Source organism: Alligator sinensis, unplaced genomic scaffold, assembly GCF_000455745.1.
Source record: "Alligator sinensis unplaced genomic scaffold, ASM45574v1 scaffold198_1, whole genome shotgun sequence".
In the NCBI taxonomy this organism is placed as follows: domain Eukaryota; kingdom Metazoa; phylum Chordata; order Crocodylia; family Alligatoridae; genus Alligator; species Alligator sinensis.
The window spans coordinates 2,668,304-2,685,692 of NW_005841906.1; the positions used below are offsets into that span (position 1 = coordinate 2,668,304).

The window sequence follows — 17,389 nt, forward strand, 5'->3', positions numbered from 1 at the left end:
ACTTGTGGTCAGGGCTCCAACGGGCTGGATGCTGGGATGAACCCTAAATGTTGGCCATACCCCCTCTGACTCATTCTCTTTGCCTCAGCATTCCCTAACCTGGCAACTGAGTTTTAGTCCATCAAGTTTAAATAGGCCTCCCATAGTGGGACCGGGGAATGTATGGCCTGAGTTGCCTATTAAACTTAGAGATGCGTGTGTGTCTGGGGGGGGGAAAGTCCTTTGTAAATCCAGATTAGAACTGGTTCAATAAATGCTGAGCTGGGTGTGTGTAAATGTGGGTTGATTAGCATTTGGAGCATAGATTCCCCATCATGCAGTGCTCCCCTGCTTCTCTGATCCCAGAATTCACTGCAGTCTCTGCTTCAGGCTTTCTGTTCTCCATCTCCCATGTAAATGAGTGGTCATCTGGTTCCATCTTGGATGCAAATGAGACCTAGGGCAGTTGTTTCACTCTTGTCACCCTTATCTGGAGGGTTTTAGGTGTGTCACCCACTGCATCTTAATCAGTTTTGTTTAGGTGTGTGTGTGTGGGGGGGGGATTCCTTGTGAGTCAGACAGCCTGTGTCCTGTGCCACGGTTCCCCTGGAACACACAGCTGAGAGGTAACACAGGGAGGGGTTTGGGGGAATGCCTCAGGGACTGAACTCAAGAAACACAAAACCCTGAAGGGGAGGCACAGGGTACAGGGGCTTTTCACTTGGCACACTACTCCCTGAACTCAGAAGTGAAGACCATGGACTTCCCCATGTAGGAGCAGGACAGGTGGGTGATCCCAAACCCACTGTCTGCTTGAGAGGGCTGTGGGGTGGAACCAGGGGTGGGAGGTGGCTTCTGAGCTAGCGGGGAAAGAGATAGTGGGGCAGGAGGCATTGTCTCAGCAGGTGCCATGGATTCCTGGCTCTTCCTCACTGGACCCCAGGGGGCCCATGTCATGCAGCAGGCCGGAGCACAGGGCTGCCTATCCCCACCAAAACTGTGTTGCCTTCCCCACAGCAGGGCTTGGGTCAGGAAGGGGACTGCAGGGAGCAAAAGAACTAACCCCCAGATTCCCCAGCTGGTAGGTGAATGAGCTGGGGCAGTGGGCTCTCCTGCCAGACACTGTCCCAGTGACAGCCTGGCTCGGTGGGCTGCACTCTTGCCCCCAGTCAGTTCCAGGACTGACCTGGAACTACTTGGGGGTCCTGTGCACATGGGGTGATCACCAGTACTGGGGGAGGCTGATTGGGTGTGAGAGTGGGGTTATGTCCCTGATGGCACTGGCGCCCCTCCTGTGTGCCATGCTTCTTGCTTATGGCCCTGTGCAAGGGGAAGTCAATGTCTAGGTTCAGGTGCACCTCATTTCCCACATCCTGTAATGATGTGGAGATTAGCACCAATGGGACAGACTCCTTGTGAGTTGGCTCCACCACCTGTGCTGTTGCCCTGTTGCCTCTGGGGACCTGCTCTTGGGCACTCAGTTGTCCTGCCATCCTGGCAGAGTCCCAACTGGTGACTCCTCCTGCCCCTGAGCAGTGTTGTATGTGTGCATGGTCTCAGCAGCCCTGTCCTTGTTGAGAGAGCAGGACAGCTCCTCAGAACGGCATGGTCTCCCTCCAGGCCCTGGATCTTTCATTGGTGTCATCTGTGTGGTTATACTGATGTGGTCTTGGCACTGCATCCAGTCCCTGTTGTGGCCCCACTCCTGCATCTGCTAGGTGATGCACTTGAAGATATCCCTGTTGCATTATACTTTCTGCAGCTGGTGCTGGATCTCCTCCTCATCCCAGATGGTGACGAGATTCCTCATCTTCCCATAATCCCAGTTGTGTGCCCAGTGTTGCGTAGTGGAGGAGGAAGGGATGGGATGATTCATGGTTTGCGGTGGTACCTGTGGGATCTCAGCATCTGTGGGTGGGTGAGGGTCTGGCTGGAAGGGCAAAAGGGTGGAAGTAGCAGAGGATGTGCAAAGGTATGGGTCCTGGTGTGTGGCTCTCCCTCTCATTGTAGCTGGGTGTGGCCCCTGCTCCCACTTAACTGGGGCTCCCTTGGTCAGGCCATCCCCGCAACTTCAAACGTTTCGGGGGCTTTAAGCAGACATCCCATGATTCTGGCAATGCTGTATGCCCTGGCCTGGAAATTTCCATTGACCTTTACCTGCAAGACAGAGGCAGCTTGCCATGCCCCACCTGAAGGTTCCAGGGGCATCTGCTTGCTTGCCCCAGTTTGGATGCTCAGTGCCCTCCCCATACCCTGCACTGTAGTACACTGTAGCACACTGTAGCTGTGGGCCAAGAAAAGCCTTGTAGCATGCCAAGTGCCCATGGCCTAGGTACCTACCAGCAGTGGCTGAGCCTTAGAGGCCACAGGGCCTCCATGCAGGCCCAGTCCTAATGTTCTGCCTCCTGCCACCCTGACCCACTAGAGGCAAGCCTCCCATACTAGCTCCTGCTTGAGGGAGGCCATGTTGAGGTCTGAGGGCAGGATGCTTGGCTCTGGTCACTGAGATGTGGTATGTTGGTGCTAGGGTTGGGCTTCTGCAGGTCTGAGCCGGTGCCCAGGGCTATGGGGATCTGTGAGTATGTGTATAATGGGTGCTAGGTCTGAGCTTCTGCAGGGTTGAACTGCTATGGGCCATGGGGGTCTGTGGGTGGGTGTGCAGGTGCCCGGGCTAGGCTCCTGTGGGGCTGAGCCAGCATGCAGGGCTTCTCCTGGGTTCAGCATAAGGTGTTTGTGTACATCGAGAGGTGTTTCATGACCTGGTGAAGTAGCACAGCATGGGGACACAGGTGCTCAGGTGCCGGGGCTGGTGCAGGGCCACAGACATCTCCCTCCCTCCACTGGTGCTGCCTCCCTATGGGTGACAGCTGGCCAGAGGCAGGATGCAGGGCTATGTGGAGGGTCTGTGCTGCATTGACTCTGTGACAGCGCAGGGGTGGGGTCAGTTAGACATTTGGCTGAAGCAGCCGAGTATGAACTGAGCTCCTGCATGCCTGCAATGTAACTTGAGTTAGGAGTGGAACTGGTGTAGAAGTTTGATAGACTGGTCTACCCTAAATTGCTTAAGTGTGACAGTACATCGAGGTCTATCTTAGACGGGAATCTACCATTTTTAAACTGGTCTGTGTGCGCTGAACTTCAGCTGGCAAATTCAGCAGAAGAAAAATAGTTTTTGTTCTTTTCCTTTTTTGCCTTTTTGATTAGAAGCACTTTTCTGGGTTATAGGATTTTCCTGAGAGAATTTAACCCCGAAATACTGTCCTTAGGCAGACATGAATAGTAAGTCCATCAACACAGCCCTTAAATAACCCACATTCCACTCAAAGTGACTCATCATCTTATAGTCCTTTTGTAGTTCTTTCAGGGCTCCTGTTTCTCCACAAAGGGAAATATAATTTGGTTTTGAAAAAAAATTCCAAAAAAATGTAGGGCATATAAAATGGATAAATATGCTTTCACATAATCCTTCTTTTGTGAATATAATGATTATATTAGGTTAGCTATCACTCATCTTCCATTGCTAGTGGTAATAAATGTTGTTTATTAACATTTTATTTTTTCAAAAATAACTACCAAGTCAAATCCTTTTTTTAGTGTAAATCAGTTTAATTTCACTAGCTTTAATGGATCTTCATTGATTTGCAGAAAATGAGACTTGTCTGAGAATCTGAATAAATACAGTTTAATTGGACAATTTTGTTCTTTTGTTGTTCATCTAATTTTTTTTATTTTCTAGTGAAATAAACTTGTTTTTAAAGGTTTATAAAATGTACAAAGCAACCACAAAAAATGAACCAGTACATTTGAAATGTTTATGAAGCAATTAAGTGTTATAATTTGGTTCTGCTCATACAGCCATTCTTCTGACCAGAATTATATTTTAAAGATATATACATGACTTGTATATAGGTAGTGTGGTTTTCTTGAGAGAATTAAAATTTAGATGCAATAAAGCCATGTGTGTTTTTCAATTCAGGGCCATTGAAATTAGCTTTGTCAATTGAAGCCAAAGCATGGAAAATGCTGCTCTGTCGTTACTTAAATGAAGAATACAAGAAGAAAATGACTGACATTATATCATTTATAACTCAATATTTAAAGAAATTATCTCGACCCATTCGTGACTTAGATGATGTCAGATTTGCAATGGAAGCTTTATCCAACATCCGTGATAAAGAAATACAAATAGATATGACTTTAGGACCTATTGAGGTAAGACCATTCTTTTGGGACTTTTTGCTTAAAACTTTACTTAAAATGTGATGGCCCCATCCCATCCCCTGGCCAAATGTGTCCTGCTTATGGGGGTCCCAGGCTGGTCTTCATGGAGACCTCACCAGCCTGCTCTGTCTGGCACCCCTGGCAGTGAGTGTGGGGCAGACAGGCAGGGGGGCCTAGGCAGTGGGGCCAGGTCCAGTGGTGGTGGCAACGCTAACAGAGGCAGCCGGAAGGAGCCACCACCACCAGGGCTGTCTGGAAGCAGAGTCTGGCTGCCATGCTGCTCCAACCCTGTACTTGAGGGTGGTGGAACTGGGTGCATTCATCACAGCATGGGCTGCCCCCCACACTGTGCCAGGCAGGGCTGAGGGACTCACTGTGGGGAAAAATAAAATCCCTTGGTAGGCTGGATCTGGCTCACAGACCATATTTTGCCCATCCTTGGTATATATACCATGTACTATGTTTTTTCCATGTTTCCTAAATAAATTAATCAATTTAAAGAATTGCATTTTTTGTTTATTTATCCACCTTTTATGGAGAGAAAAAAGGTTAAATACTAACATTTTTCTTCCAGAAAAGTTGTATATCAGCATATCAAAAAGGTTCCAAATTGTGTCACCAGTTTTGATACCTTCATATTAAAGGGGGGCTGTGGGAGGTATGTAATGGGGCTTCATACAGGAAAGACACAGAACTAATTATTTTTCAGGATCAAATTAAAATAAATTCTTGCAGCAGAAGCATAATTCCCCAGACTTTCCTATGTTGTTCATTCACATTGTTATAGGGGTATAGGAAAAGGTTTACTGTAATTGATTATATATTTTATTTTATTTTAGTTGTATAAATGTATCCTAGGTGCTTTGAGAGGAGTTTAAGGAAAAGGTTTTACCCCAGAGGGTTTATAAACAGTAGATCCTGCAAACATTTATTCAATATATTTTATAAGTAAATAGTTTCATTGATATTAATGGGATTATTCATATGACTAAAGTCACTGCTAGGGTATGTGTACAAAACACAATGCACACTACATGAGTGCAGTACTTTACAGAGCTAATTTCCAGGCTGTTCTGTCAATGGCTTGGTCAAACTGTGGAACAGCACACTGACCTCAGGCATAGACACACCGGCACCCAGGTCCCTGTTCCCACATCAGCAGGAGCATAGATCTGCCTGGTATACAGGGGAGTTGAGACAGCTGAAACAGGAGGGTGGGCAGTTAGAGCCCAGAGCTGGAGATTAGGCTGTTAGAGGTCACTCTCAACCTGTGCCAAAGCCAAGTGATTGTGGCATAGATTGTTTATAAAGGACTATACTATGGCAGTGGCAGCAGGAAAGATGCTTTTCTTCTCCACTGTTATTGTATCTGCAAAGTATTGTCCAGTGGAACTTTTCCAGATGGTGAATGGCTTGGTAAGTCCTGATCATCTCTGCCTGGAAATTGTCATCCACTGTCTTCTGTGATTATTTCAACACCTACTTTACAGAAATAATGTTTGTATAAAGCGTGGCTTGGGAACCACCAATTTAGCTATAGAGTCTATATTTGGAGTTGGGAAGCTCAGCCTTGTCTGGACCAGTTTCATTTGTTGTTATTCACCAATGCAGCAGATGAGTTTTGGGAGATGCACGTAACCATTTGTGAATTGGATTGATTGCAATCCTGCCTTATAAAACCAGCCTCAGGCAGATTGGAGCCATTGCTTGTAAGCATGGTCAGTGCCTCATTTTGGGAGGGTGAGTGCTGGACATTCTTAAGTTTGCATTTGTCCATCCCTTACTTGAGAAAATATCTCTTGACGTTGACTTCCTCATCCCCGTTTCCCCTTTTGGGGAAGGTGATTGTATGGGTGTCACTTGACAGCTCCAGGTATATCTGGAGCCTTTTGGATACCTGGCTTTAGTTCATGATCTTTTCCTGAAGATTGATAGGGGAAACAGTACCCTGTTGATCCTATTAGTACCCTGTTGATCCTATTAGTTCTTTCAGCGATCTGTTCTTAGAGTTGACCATAAGGTGCTAATTTTCATGATCTGAAAATTTTCATGATCTGGTGGGTATTTGCAGGACCACCCTTCCACGCTTTCCTAGCAGTAAGGTCTTGAGGGTGGTGATGAGCAAGTGCTTGTCCCGTAGGGACCTTTCCTGTGGGGTGTCCCTGGGTTTCATCTTGTCACCCCTCCTATTCACTGTGTACCTGAGGCCACTGGGAGAAACTTTGTGGAGATTTGGACCGTCCTGCTATCAGTATGCTTATGACACCCAGTTCTATCTTTCCTATTCGTCTGGACCTTCAAGGTAGCAGAGGCTGCAGTCTTAGAATAGCAACTGTGGAGACACTTTTTTTGGCAAAAGATGTGTGAGTGGGAACAGGCTCAGCTAGCTTCACTTTTGTGGTTGATGCCTGTGAGAAAGATTATAATGTGACTAATACCTCAAAGTGTGTTCCTGAGAGTTAAAGGGCTGCATGGAAACCCCCTCCCCCCCCAGGTTTTTAGAGGTATCTTAAGCTGCCCTGAATAAAAACAATCTTCAAAATGGCCACCAGACAACTTACAAACTTCACGTAGCCATTTATCTCAGGTTACCATAACTTTTTTTCTTTTTGATATGATCATTAGTTTACTTTCCTATTTCCTCCTTTAAATAATTTATGTCCTATTTCTATAATGAGGGTAATAAAATCCACAGCATTAAGAGAACCAAACTACTGGTAAGTAGAAGATCTACCGATAAACCATCCTCATCATAACAAAGTTATATAATAAAATGCTCAGTAAATCAGTGAATATATTGTAATAAAACTTGTTATAAATAGGGTAAGGGAACCTCTAAATGTGAAGTTTGATGCAGATAATAACTCAGAGCTGGGAAGATTTCTTAAAATGTATAATATATCCAAATAATTCAAAATATGAGTAATCTGCTTTGCCACAGTGGTGTTAAATAACATTGAATATGAAACCAGCCCATGTCTTGGGTTTCTAAGTTTCTTTCAGTTCTGCTTATTAGAATACCCTCATTTGCTGTTGTCCTGATTGGTACCTGACCTGTTTTCATCCAAAAATTCTCATTTACAAAAAGTAACACAACTTAAATGTTGGACCTAAACTAATTTGACAGTATTCCATTAATGTATTCCTTACAAATATGTTTGTATTTCTACAAATAAATTACAAATACTGCATTTGTAATTTTTTTCTTGTTCTATAGGAAGCCTATACTATTTTAAACAGATTTGAAGTTGAGGTGACAAAAGAAGAATCAGAAGGAGTTGATACACTCAGATATTCTTTTAACAAATTACTGACCAAAGCTGTAAGTATTGGAAGCTGCATCCTTTTGTTTCTACTTATTAGGAGACAGTCTGAATCATGAGGCTGAGTTCAGAGAAAGGAAACATTGCACAAGCTGTACTTCTTAAAGTGTAGCCAATGTAGGAATTGTCCTCCTTTCTTTTAAAGTGGGTGGTAGGTTTAAATTTTTCTGGTGCCTTTTCCAATTTTATTGCACTGTAGGTGTATATACAATGAATATGCCCCAGGCACCTGAGGTTACAGAAGTTTGGCCAGCAATGCCTGTTTTGGTTTTATGGCAGACAAGGTTCCTTGGGTGAATTTGATATCTTTTATTAGACCAACTGTTTGGTTTTATGCCATGTAATAAGATCATAGAGAGTAGTACAAAAATATAAGAACATTGCATTGGAGGGGACCTCCCAGGCTACTGAGTCTGGTTATCTGTGCTCACAGACCACTTCTTGTACAAAAGTATCCATAAAATCATCCACTCCAATCTCTGCTATGTAGCATATTCACAAAGCACCCTTTAAAAAAACCTAACCCACAGGTGAAGAGTAAGGAGAGATCAGGGTGTGTCCACTGCCTTTTGTTCCCTCCCATTTGTCCACGATTTGCCATGTGCTTGGATGATCCTAGGAAGACCCATGTCCTTTGCTAGAGAGGAAGGCAAAAGACCACATAATCCTTGCAAGTGTAACCTGGAGAAAAAATCCTTTTGGACTACTAATCTTGTGATCAGTTTTATACTGAGCATGCAAGCAAGGCCTTTAAGCCACACATTTGAGAGTACCCCATACAAACTCTGGCCACTTGCTGCAGCCAATTTCAAAAGCTTCAGTGTTGGGTAGAAACCAAAAAAAACCCAAAAGCCTCAAAAGCCAGATAGAGCATTCATGGAAAGAGGAGGCATGTGGGACTGGTCAGTATGCAGTTGTGTCAAGCCACCTGTCTCCTCTCCAGCACCTTCCTCTGCAGTCTTCCCTTCTGTTCTCTCCCTCTTCTGTTTACCTAACTGCAGATGAGCCGGGTATCTGTAGTGAGAGTAAGCACAGGTGGCTTGAGCTGTCTACAAGGCACAGATCTGCAGTCTGCAGCAGGTGGTCAAGTTGCAAGCTCTGGCCCACTGGGACAAAAGGTTGCTAACCCTGATTTATGGGGATTCCAAATACAGGCAACCCCGGCTTAATGCAGTTTTGCTATAGCGCTCATTTAAAATACATACCCAGTTTCACTTAATGCTCAGAGTGTTTCATTATAATGCTCAGTGCGGGGCTATGGAGAAGGAGCGGCGGCAGCAGCAAGTTCAGAGGTGAGTGACAGCCAGTGGGGGCCCAGGGTGGGGCAGCAGGGTGGGATTTGCTCCTGCATGTGGTGCTGGAGCCAGCGGTGAGAAAGCGCGGGGGGGCATGACCATGGAGCCTGGGCTAGTGCCCAGGGCCAGGGCCAGGGCTGGCAGGGCCCAAGGTGGGGCAGCTGGAGCCCGCGGCTGGCAGGCAGGTGGGGAGGAATGGCAGTGGCAGCAAGAAGGGGCAGGTGGGCAGGGGGCGCGAGCATGGGGCCCAAGCTAGAGGGGCAGCAGGAGCATGGGGCTCAGGGTGGTAGGACATATGTGCGTTGTCCCCTGCTCTAGGCCGCAGTGGGGCTGAGCCTGCGGAGCCTCCCCAGCCCCCAGGCTGCAGCTCCACTGCCCCCAGGCTGCAGCCCGTGCCCTGTTCCAGTCACACACTTACTCGCAGGGCATGAAAACTGTCCTGAGCCTGAAGCAATCTGGCAGCAGCAGATAGTTCCAGTGTCGGGTGCCCTGGAGGGTGCCCCACTGGGCGGAGGTTCTGGTGAGCACATGGGCCCACTGCTTCCCACGTGCCAGCCAGAGCCTCGCTGTGTAGGGTCTGGGCCAGCAAGTTGTGCAGAACCAATTATATTTATTTACATTAAATCCTATGAGGAACTGGGTTTCACTTAACGCTGTTTCGCTTAGCACTCTGTTTTTCCAGAACCAATTAAGAGCACTAAATGGGGGTTGCCTGTACTTAAATCTACTTATCGCAATCTCTGATTATTGTTCTATGAACACCCCTATTCTTTCCTGCCATCCTGTTCATAAACTTGTCTAGCTCCATATTGAAGCAATTCATGTTGCCTATCTTGTTTGGAAAATAATTCTAAAACTTAACACTGTGACCATTAGAAGCCCTCTTCTAAATTCCAGTCTAATTAGTTTGTGACAAGTTTGTAAACATTTGTAACTGTACGATACATTTCTTTCAAGTTTAATACCTATTCTCCCTTCCCGATATATACTTTATGGATACATTTATACAGAGTAATCGTATTATCTCTCAACCTTCATTTTGCTGAACTAAACAAGTCAAATTCTTTTGTCTCATTTTGCAATATAGGTTCTCCATTCCCTTGGCATCCAAACAGCCATTCTTTTTATCTACTTCAGTTTAAATTCTTCTTTTTGAATATTGGTCACCAGAAATATACATCGTATTCTAAATGAAGCATTTCTAATAGCTTACACAGGGTACTAGTACTACTTTGTAATGAGTTATACCTCACCTAATACATCTGAGAATGCAATAACCTTTTCTTATGGCTGCATCCACTGGTGGCTCATAATATTCCTCTGATTGACTAGTACGTACAGGTCTCTATCTGCCTCTCTTGTCTCCAGTCTGTGAGCTCCTATCTTACAGTGAAAGTTGGAGTTAGTTCTTAGGAGGGTAACATAGCACAAGGGAGGCAAAATACTGCTTGTGGGCCAGATCTGGCCTGTGGAGGGGCTTTGTCCAGCCCACTGTGGGTCCCTTGGTCCTGCCTGGCCCAAGACCCGTCAGGCGGTGGCACATCCTGCTGCCCCCTGGGCATGCAGCGGGGCTGGGGTGGCTCCACAGCTGGATTGCCTGTCTAGGCAGACCAGGCGGTGACAGCTTCTTTCATTTGCTGCTGCCACTGGCCCCAGCCTGTGGTACCAGTACCAGTACTCATGCCACAGTCCTGACCAGGCACGCCCTACACCTGCTCCAGACTCTCCTGCTCATGCTAAACAGCAGCAGTAACAGCACCAGCTAGGCAGAAGCTGTTGCTCAGCACAGGGAGAAAATGGCCCTTCCCCCTTGCTGCTGCCCAGTGCTCCCTGCTACAGCCTCCCGTAGCCTGTGCAGGGCTGCCCTGTGGCTCTGCCACCTTCACCGCCACCTCCTAACCCTTGACCTTTGCCACTGAAAGTCCGTCCCCTCCCCCCACAAGTACTCCATTTGGGAAGGTTGGGGTTGCAATTTTAGAACTGGAAAAAATACAAATTATAGTACTAAAAATCAAACATCCACAATAACATATTTTAATTTTATTTTTAAAAATATTTTTGTCCTGATTTGTGTGTGTTTGCATAATTTATATAGAAGTGATCATATACTAGCTCAAAATTAAGTCTTAATCTTATATATTATGGGGTGTGTGGAGGGGTGTGGGAGGGTATGGTGGGTGGATAATGAGGTTTGTGGGGGGCTGTGTGTGGGGCTATATGTGGATGTGGGTAGGTGGGTATGGGAGGTTTGTGAGTGGTGTTTGTGGGGATGTGTGGGTGTGTGGAGGGGGATGTGTGCATAGCAGTGAGCAGGGTTCCTGCGAAAGGCATGTGGGGGTGTGTCGGAGTGCGTGTGGGAAAGGGTGTTGAGTTTGTGTGGTAAGGGCGAAGGGTGTGGGTGGGTGTGGTGCTTATGGGGTGTCTGATTATGTGTGGGGATGGGGGTGGTTGTGGAGTTTGAGGGGGAGGGTTTGTGGGTATGGTGGGGTATGCATGGGAACCTCCCCCACACCTGCCTCTGCCCCACAACAGCCCAGAGCCCACGCGCCCTGCAGTGCCTCGCTACCATCACCAACAGCATGCAGCCTAAGCCCTGCTCCACACCTGCTCTGGACTTACCCTGTCAGGAGTGGACCAGCCAAAACTTTTGCTCCACACCATCCACCCGTGGCAGCCTCTTGCCACTGCTGGGCCCTTCTTGCTACAGCTGCCTGTGGCCAGGCTGCCCTGCGTCTCCACTGCTGCCATCACTGCCACCTCCAGGCTGCCCAGTGGGGTAGTAGTGGCAGTGCAGAGAAGCCGAAGGGCAGCCTGGGTATGGGCTCCGGGTGGCTGCAGCAAGAAGGGCCTGATAGTGGTGAGGGGGAGTGGCCACTTTTCCCCACATTGAGCAGCAGTTTCTGCCTGGCCGGTGCCACTGCTGCTTCTCAGTTTGGGCAGGTGAGTCCAGGGGCGGGGCGGAGCAGCACTGTGTGTGTGGGTCCCCAGTGGTACCGTGGGGCTGGGGCCAGTGGTGGTGGCAAACAGAAGGAGCCACTGCTGAGTTGCCCCAGCCCCACTGTGTGCCCAGGGGGCGACAGGATACACCATGGTCAGGGGGTGCCTGGGCCAGTCAGGACTGGGACCCACCGTGGTTCAGACAAAGCCCCTCCATGCTGGATCCGGCCCATGGGCTCTATTTTGTCCATCCCTGCTCTAGCCTGGGAGCAGCGATAGAGGGCTGTCTCTTGTCTCCACGGAACTTAAAAGGGTTTGCAAGCCAGATAGGCTCATTGACAGGCTTCAGAGACTGTTAAAGTTCCCAGCTCTTGAACAGCCTGACAGCCAGCTGAAGCCAATCTTGGGCTACCTGGGAGCCCTTTAAAGTTTCCAGTGCTTTAATGTGCTACTGGTGTTAAATCTGGCATGTTACCATTTGTTGCAGGAAACTTGCATGTATTCTGCAACAAATGTAACATCTGGAGGGACCAAGAGTTACATTACATCTCTAGGAACCCCAGTTACCGTAAAAGGGAGGGTGTTTGTTTTCTCTTCCTTCTTTGAATACATTAGAATAAAACTTGCACTTTTTGCTATTTTGTTGACACATTAACTTTCAGTCGAGAAGCTGAAGTCACAGCATTGTATAAGACAATAAAGCTTTGAAGATTTTATAAAACCTTCTTTATGTTTGATGCTCTAAATAAAGTATTCTTTTGCTTAGGGCTTCTGTAGTTTTGATGATATATAAATAGATGTCTCTCACTGTATTATTAGTCTTTGATAAATTTGTTTTATATACTTTTAAATAATGGATTTTCTTTTATACTTTAGGTCAGTGTTCAAGATGAGTTGGTTCAAGTTCAGCCCAAATTTAAGAGTAGCCTGCTAGAATCAGTTGCAGTTTTTCGTGAGGACGTGTCCAACTTCGAAACATCATATGAAATGGTAATTATGTTTACAAGTTACCTATTGAGCTTTCGGCTTGTTTTGTCAGTATACATGACTAGCACCAGTTCAGTGCCAACATTTTGATCCACTAATTTGCCTCTGTGAATGCTTGAGGGCATGTTATTAAATAGTCTTTCTGTCATGGTTTTGGGGCAAGCTAAACTTCTCATTCCCCTAAAGTTCACCCCTCAGATGACTGTTCTTCGGTGTCCACTTTAATAGTGAAAACATCCAGTCTTACCACTCTGAATTGGATCTCTGATGATGAGTTTTAGTCTGCCTATTTTCCAATCACATTAACCAAATAGACCAAATTAGCTTGGTACTGCAAACTTCTTTCTACAGGACCCTAAGATGGGAAAACTAATTAAAAGGTCTCAAAAAGAGTTTCTTAAAAACAACCTTTATTTAACCATTATTCATTTTTTTCCAAGGATACAAAATATGCAGAGGAAAGTTATCAAACAAAAAATTACCATCATATGTATTTCTCTTAAAGTACACCTTCATCTTTCCAGATAGGCAAGTGCCACCCTGCCCTGCCTTCTTCCTTGCAGGCTTTAGTAAAGCTTTATTTAGCTCAGTTACCTTTATCTCAGGGTTGGATGAAATGGTGCAGTAGGTATTGTCAGTTTGATGACAGTGCTTTCTTTCCCTTATTTCCTGTTTACGCTAATTTCTATAAGGTTTTCTTTCTTACACTAATCTGTTTAAGGCAGAAGATAGATCAGGGTGGCACCTCAGAGATTAACTTGGTTGAAAGGCATGAACTTTCATAGACAACAACCTGCTTTGCCAGATGTTATGAAAGGACAGAAAGAAAAGGTTTTATATGGAAAGGAAAGGGACATGGGGAAAGAGCACTGCTAAGCAAGGTAAACAGCGGGGTGATGGGATCAGTTGAGATTCATGAGGAAGCTAACACTTTTTAAAAGGTTAATCCTAAAGTTGACCTAAAAAAATAAACATTTCTACCCCTGCGATTTGCCAGGCTGGAGTTATTTACTGCTTAATATCTTTCCCATTATTTCACCAAGGATCCATATTAATTTTAACAGCACATTATTCATTTCATTGTTTCAGTTTCTGTTGCTTTCCCTCTTACAGTCTTCTTTGATTTAGCTCTTTGTATTCAAGCGTGAAAATATAAAACTGGTAAGGCAAAGTGCATATACTTACAAATATACCTAACTCCCAATTTTCCACACCTTCCTTGTTATGAGGAGACAAATTTAGAAGTAGAACAGATTTGCCACCTGCCATTTTCTGTATTTGCAATTACCAAGCAATTATCGTCTGAACAAATTTCAGCCTAGAAACCATATGTTATCTTTGTGGGAGTATCTTCCAAAGGAACATGGAATGTTTCAGAATGACAGTTATAAAATTCTCTTTAATCATATAATTGTCTCTGACATGCATGCAAAGCTAACGGAGACTACAGTTATGTGAAATTACCTTGATTTTCAGCAGCTGAATTTATAGCCTTTTTTGGTGAAAAGCATGTTTTTTTTAACCAACGCTCTTTTTTGAATATCACTAGGAGTAGAATTTTCAAAAGTACCTAAGGGGCTTGGGAGCCTAACTTCTATTAATATTCACTTAAGAGCTTTTGAAATGTTTCTCACAAAAAGACTTAAAAAATACAAGAGAGTTCTATGAGTGTATTGCTTTTCGAGATGCACACTATGTACTCTGTTTTCCAGTCTTCTTAGTATTAACTGATATTTTTTCTTAGTGAGAGGATCTGAGAGAATTTATAGCACTAGATTCCTTCTTGTTAGATTCATGTCTGATGCTTTTACAGTGCTAATGGGCACTGCTTTTTAATAAGTGATTTAAAGGTCTATGCATCATTAGTGTGCATCCTATAATATACAATTATGGAGCAAATATAGCTGAATAAGTAGCTGGTATATAGTCTATGAATAGCTGGTATATAATCTATTTTCTTCTCTTACATTCCTGAAGTGGTACTGTGTTAGCACTGTTTAAAAGGCAATTAAAAATCTCAATATAGGAATTTTAGTGCATATTGGGTATTGTACTAAGTGATCACAAGTCCAAATTAAAAATAAAGGAGGAGTTATTAAAAGTAGCTCTTTGGGTATCATTGCTTTGTTCTTGAAAGGGGAAAATTATGAAGAAGAATAAAGTATACTATCCACTAATGGGTGATGCTCGAGGGCACTCTTTGGCATTGTCCTTCAGTGGGGATGAAGACAGGGACAAAGAGGTTTGCATTATTTCCATGTTTTGGTTCTTTTGAATTTAATCTTTTTTTCTGTTGGGGGGGTGCGGGGAAGGTTTATGTGTTTTAGATGCCATCCCCTCCTGTGTAAGAGAGGAGGGCATAGGTTTGAGAGGGACATGGTGGGGTGGGAAGAAGGATCTCTCCTGGGTGTGAGAAAGGGGAGTGGGAGTGGGTGGGTATGATGTTGGGAAGCAGAAAGAGGTTTTGTGTAACTGGTGTGAATGGGAGTTGGGAAGTGCAGTTAGGATGGATCAGAAGGTTTGCTTTCCTGGGCAGTAAGCAGGAAAGCATGAGTGCATGGGGTGGAGTGCAGCTTAAAGTTTAGGGTGTCAATTGGGGATTCTGCTGCCGTTTCTTATCTTGTGGGTTCTTATTGTGTTTATTGTAAGATGCTCACAGCCTTTCTGTGTATGGTGGGATATAAATCTAAAGATAATAGTGATACTACTACTACTCTTCTTACTATTACTTATCGCTACTACAACAACAACATTTGATTAGATGGACATTTGTTTCCATTTTAAATAAAATAATTTCCCTGCCCCTGTCCTCTTTTGCCATTAGTAGGATCCATGGACATATTTCAACAGTTCATATGTGGCTTCTTTTGTACCATGACAGTTTAAGCAATTTTTGTACGTGTTTATGAATAATAGGTATACACTTTGCTTTAGTTCACTGGAAGGGTTAATATTTATTGTTGATTACAATTTGTATATTTTAGGAAGGACCTATGGTTCCAAATATACCACCTCAAGAAGCTAGCAATAGACTGCAGTTATACCAGGTAACAAAAACGTTAGTTTTCAAATGTTGAATTGAGATTCATTGTTGGACTCAAAACCAATTTAGAAAAGATCGATTATTGTTACTAGAATTAAAGGTATTAAAGGACATCTTTTACATCACTCTGTTAATTAATGGTAAAATCTTAAGGACAGAGAAGGGTTTTTCTTTATGTAGAAGGGTTTCTCTTGATTTCTGAAGCAAAGATACCTAATGAACGTATAACTTTGCTTAATTTGCTTTATTCATAAACAGGGGATTTATATCTGTGTACATCCTACAGTCTTAGTGTTCTTTTTTTCTCCATTTCTACATACTTGTCTCTCAGCTCGATATTTTCTATTTAACGTTACCTTTAGTTTATGGTCCTAGAACCAAGACACTGATTCTGTCCAAATCAGCTTGAATAAAGTAATTTTGAAACTAATTTTCTTTGAGAAATCGGACCTTCTTTGCTGTTCTGTATGTACTATAGTCATTTGCCTCTGAAAAGTGAGGACAAGGTGAATGTAAAATACCGTCAAATCCAAGGAACAGTGATTTGCATTGTCTGTGTGGTTGTAAATTACTATAAAAGTATAGGTCTCTTCAAATTATCACTTTGCTAAAATTCAGGTATATGGCAGCTACTACATTTTACTGCATTAATTGTTTAGATTTCTTGTTCTGTCAAATAATGCAGTAAAGTTTAAAACAGCAGATGGAGCTCAACTGCTACAGTAATAGTTATGTTAACACTAACTGTAGTATGTATCTGTTTGCTATGGTTGCTAATGCTCTAAGGTTGTAATATTTTATAATAATGTTTATTTGGTTGTCTAGGGTCTCAGTTCAGCCTATTTTATAGCTTGACATTTAGGGCAAGGAAGGCAGGGAAGGCACCTGGCTCCAGCACATGGAGCTTCCCTCCCTCCTGTGTGAATGCAGTGGCTCCACAAGTGCAGGGAGCACTGGCGATACAGGTAGCTGCATGGATGCTGCGCCACTCACTGCCATGTGCAGCGCTGGCTGGAGCTGTGCCCCACCGGGCACCTGTGCTCTGAGCGCCCGGCCTGCTGCTGTTGCCTCTGCCAGCACCTGCTGGGCTTGTGCGCCATGGGGGGTATATGTGGGGGTCCCCATACTCCCCACCCACATGCTGCCCACCCTAGCTCCACACTGCCGCTGCCCCCTGTCCCCCTGGGCATGGGCTCTGCCCTGCCACCAGCCCCAAGCTCTGTACTCCCTCCCAGCTACAACCCTGCCTCCACTGCTTCCCTACCTGCTGCCCAGAGCCAGGAGAAGACAGGGGAAGCAAGCAGGTCCCGGGGGCTGTGGCAGCAGCAGCCTTGTATGGAAGCTGCAGGCTGGCCAGCCGGGCTCTTCTGCCCATGAGGGTGGGAGCCAAGCAATAGGGTACATTTTTGGAGCTATGTGTACATGTGGGCACCTCACTCCCACCCTCAGGAGTGGAAGGGCTGGGTGGGGCACAATTTGTTTGTGGGCCCCGTGGGCCAGGTGAAAGTGTTTGGCTGGCTGGATCCAGCCCGTAGGCCGTATTTTGCCCAGTCCTGGCCTAAGTTCTGCAGAAGAGCAGGAGTTTAAACATACTCTTATGCCTA

At 45.0% G+C, this 17,389-nt stretch overlaps 1 protein-coding gene across 1 annotated transcript in view; it reads left to right on the forward strand.

Moving 5' to 3' along the window:
* Positions 1-17,389, forward strand: part of DNAH8 (dynein axonemal heavy chain 8) — a 340,250-nt gene that overhangs the window by 118,502 nt on the left and 204,359 nt on the right. Inside the window, exons 29-32 of the mRNA XM_025197818.1 lie at positions 3,956-4,191; positions 7,418-7,522; positions 12,632-12,745; positions 15,727-15,789. Coding sequence (XP_025053603.1) covers positions 3,956-4,191; positions 7,418-7,522; positions 12,632-12,745; positions 15,727-15,789 — 518 coding nt within the window. The remainder of the gene's footprint in view (positions 1-3,955; positions 4,192-7,417; positions 7,523-12,631; positions 12,746-15,726; positions 15,790-17,389) is intronic.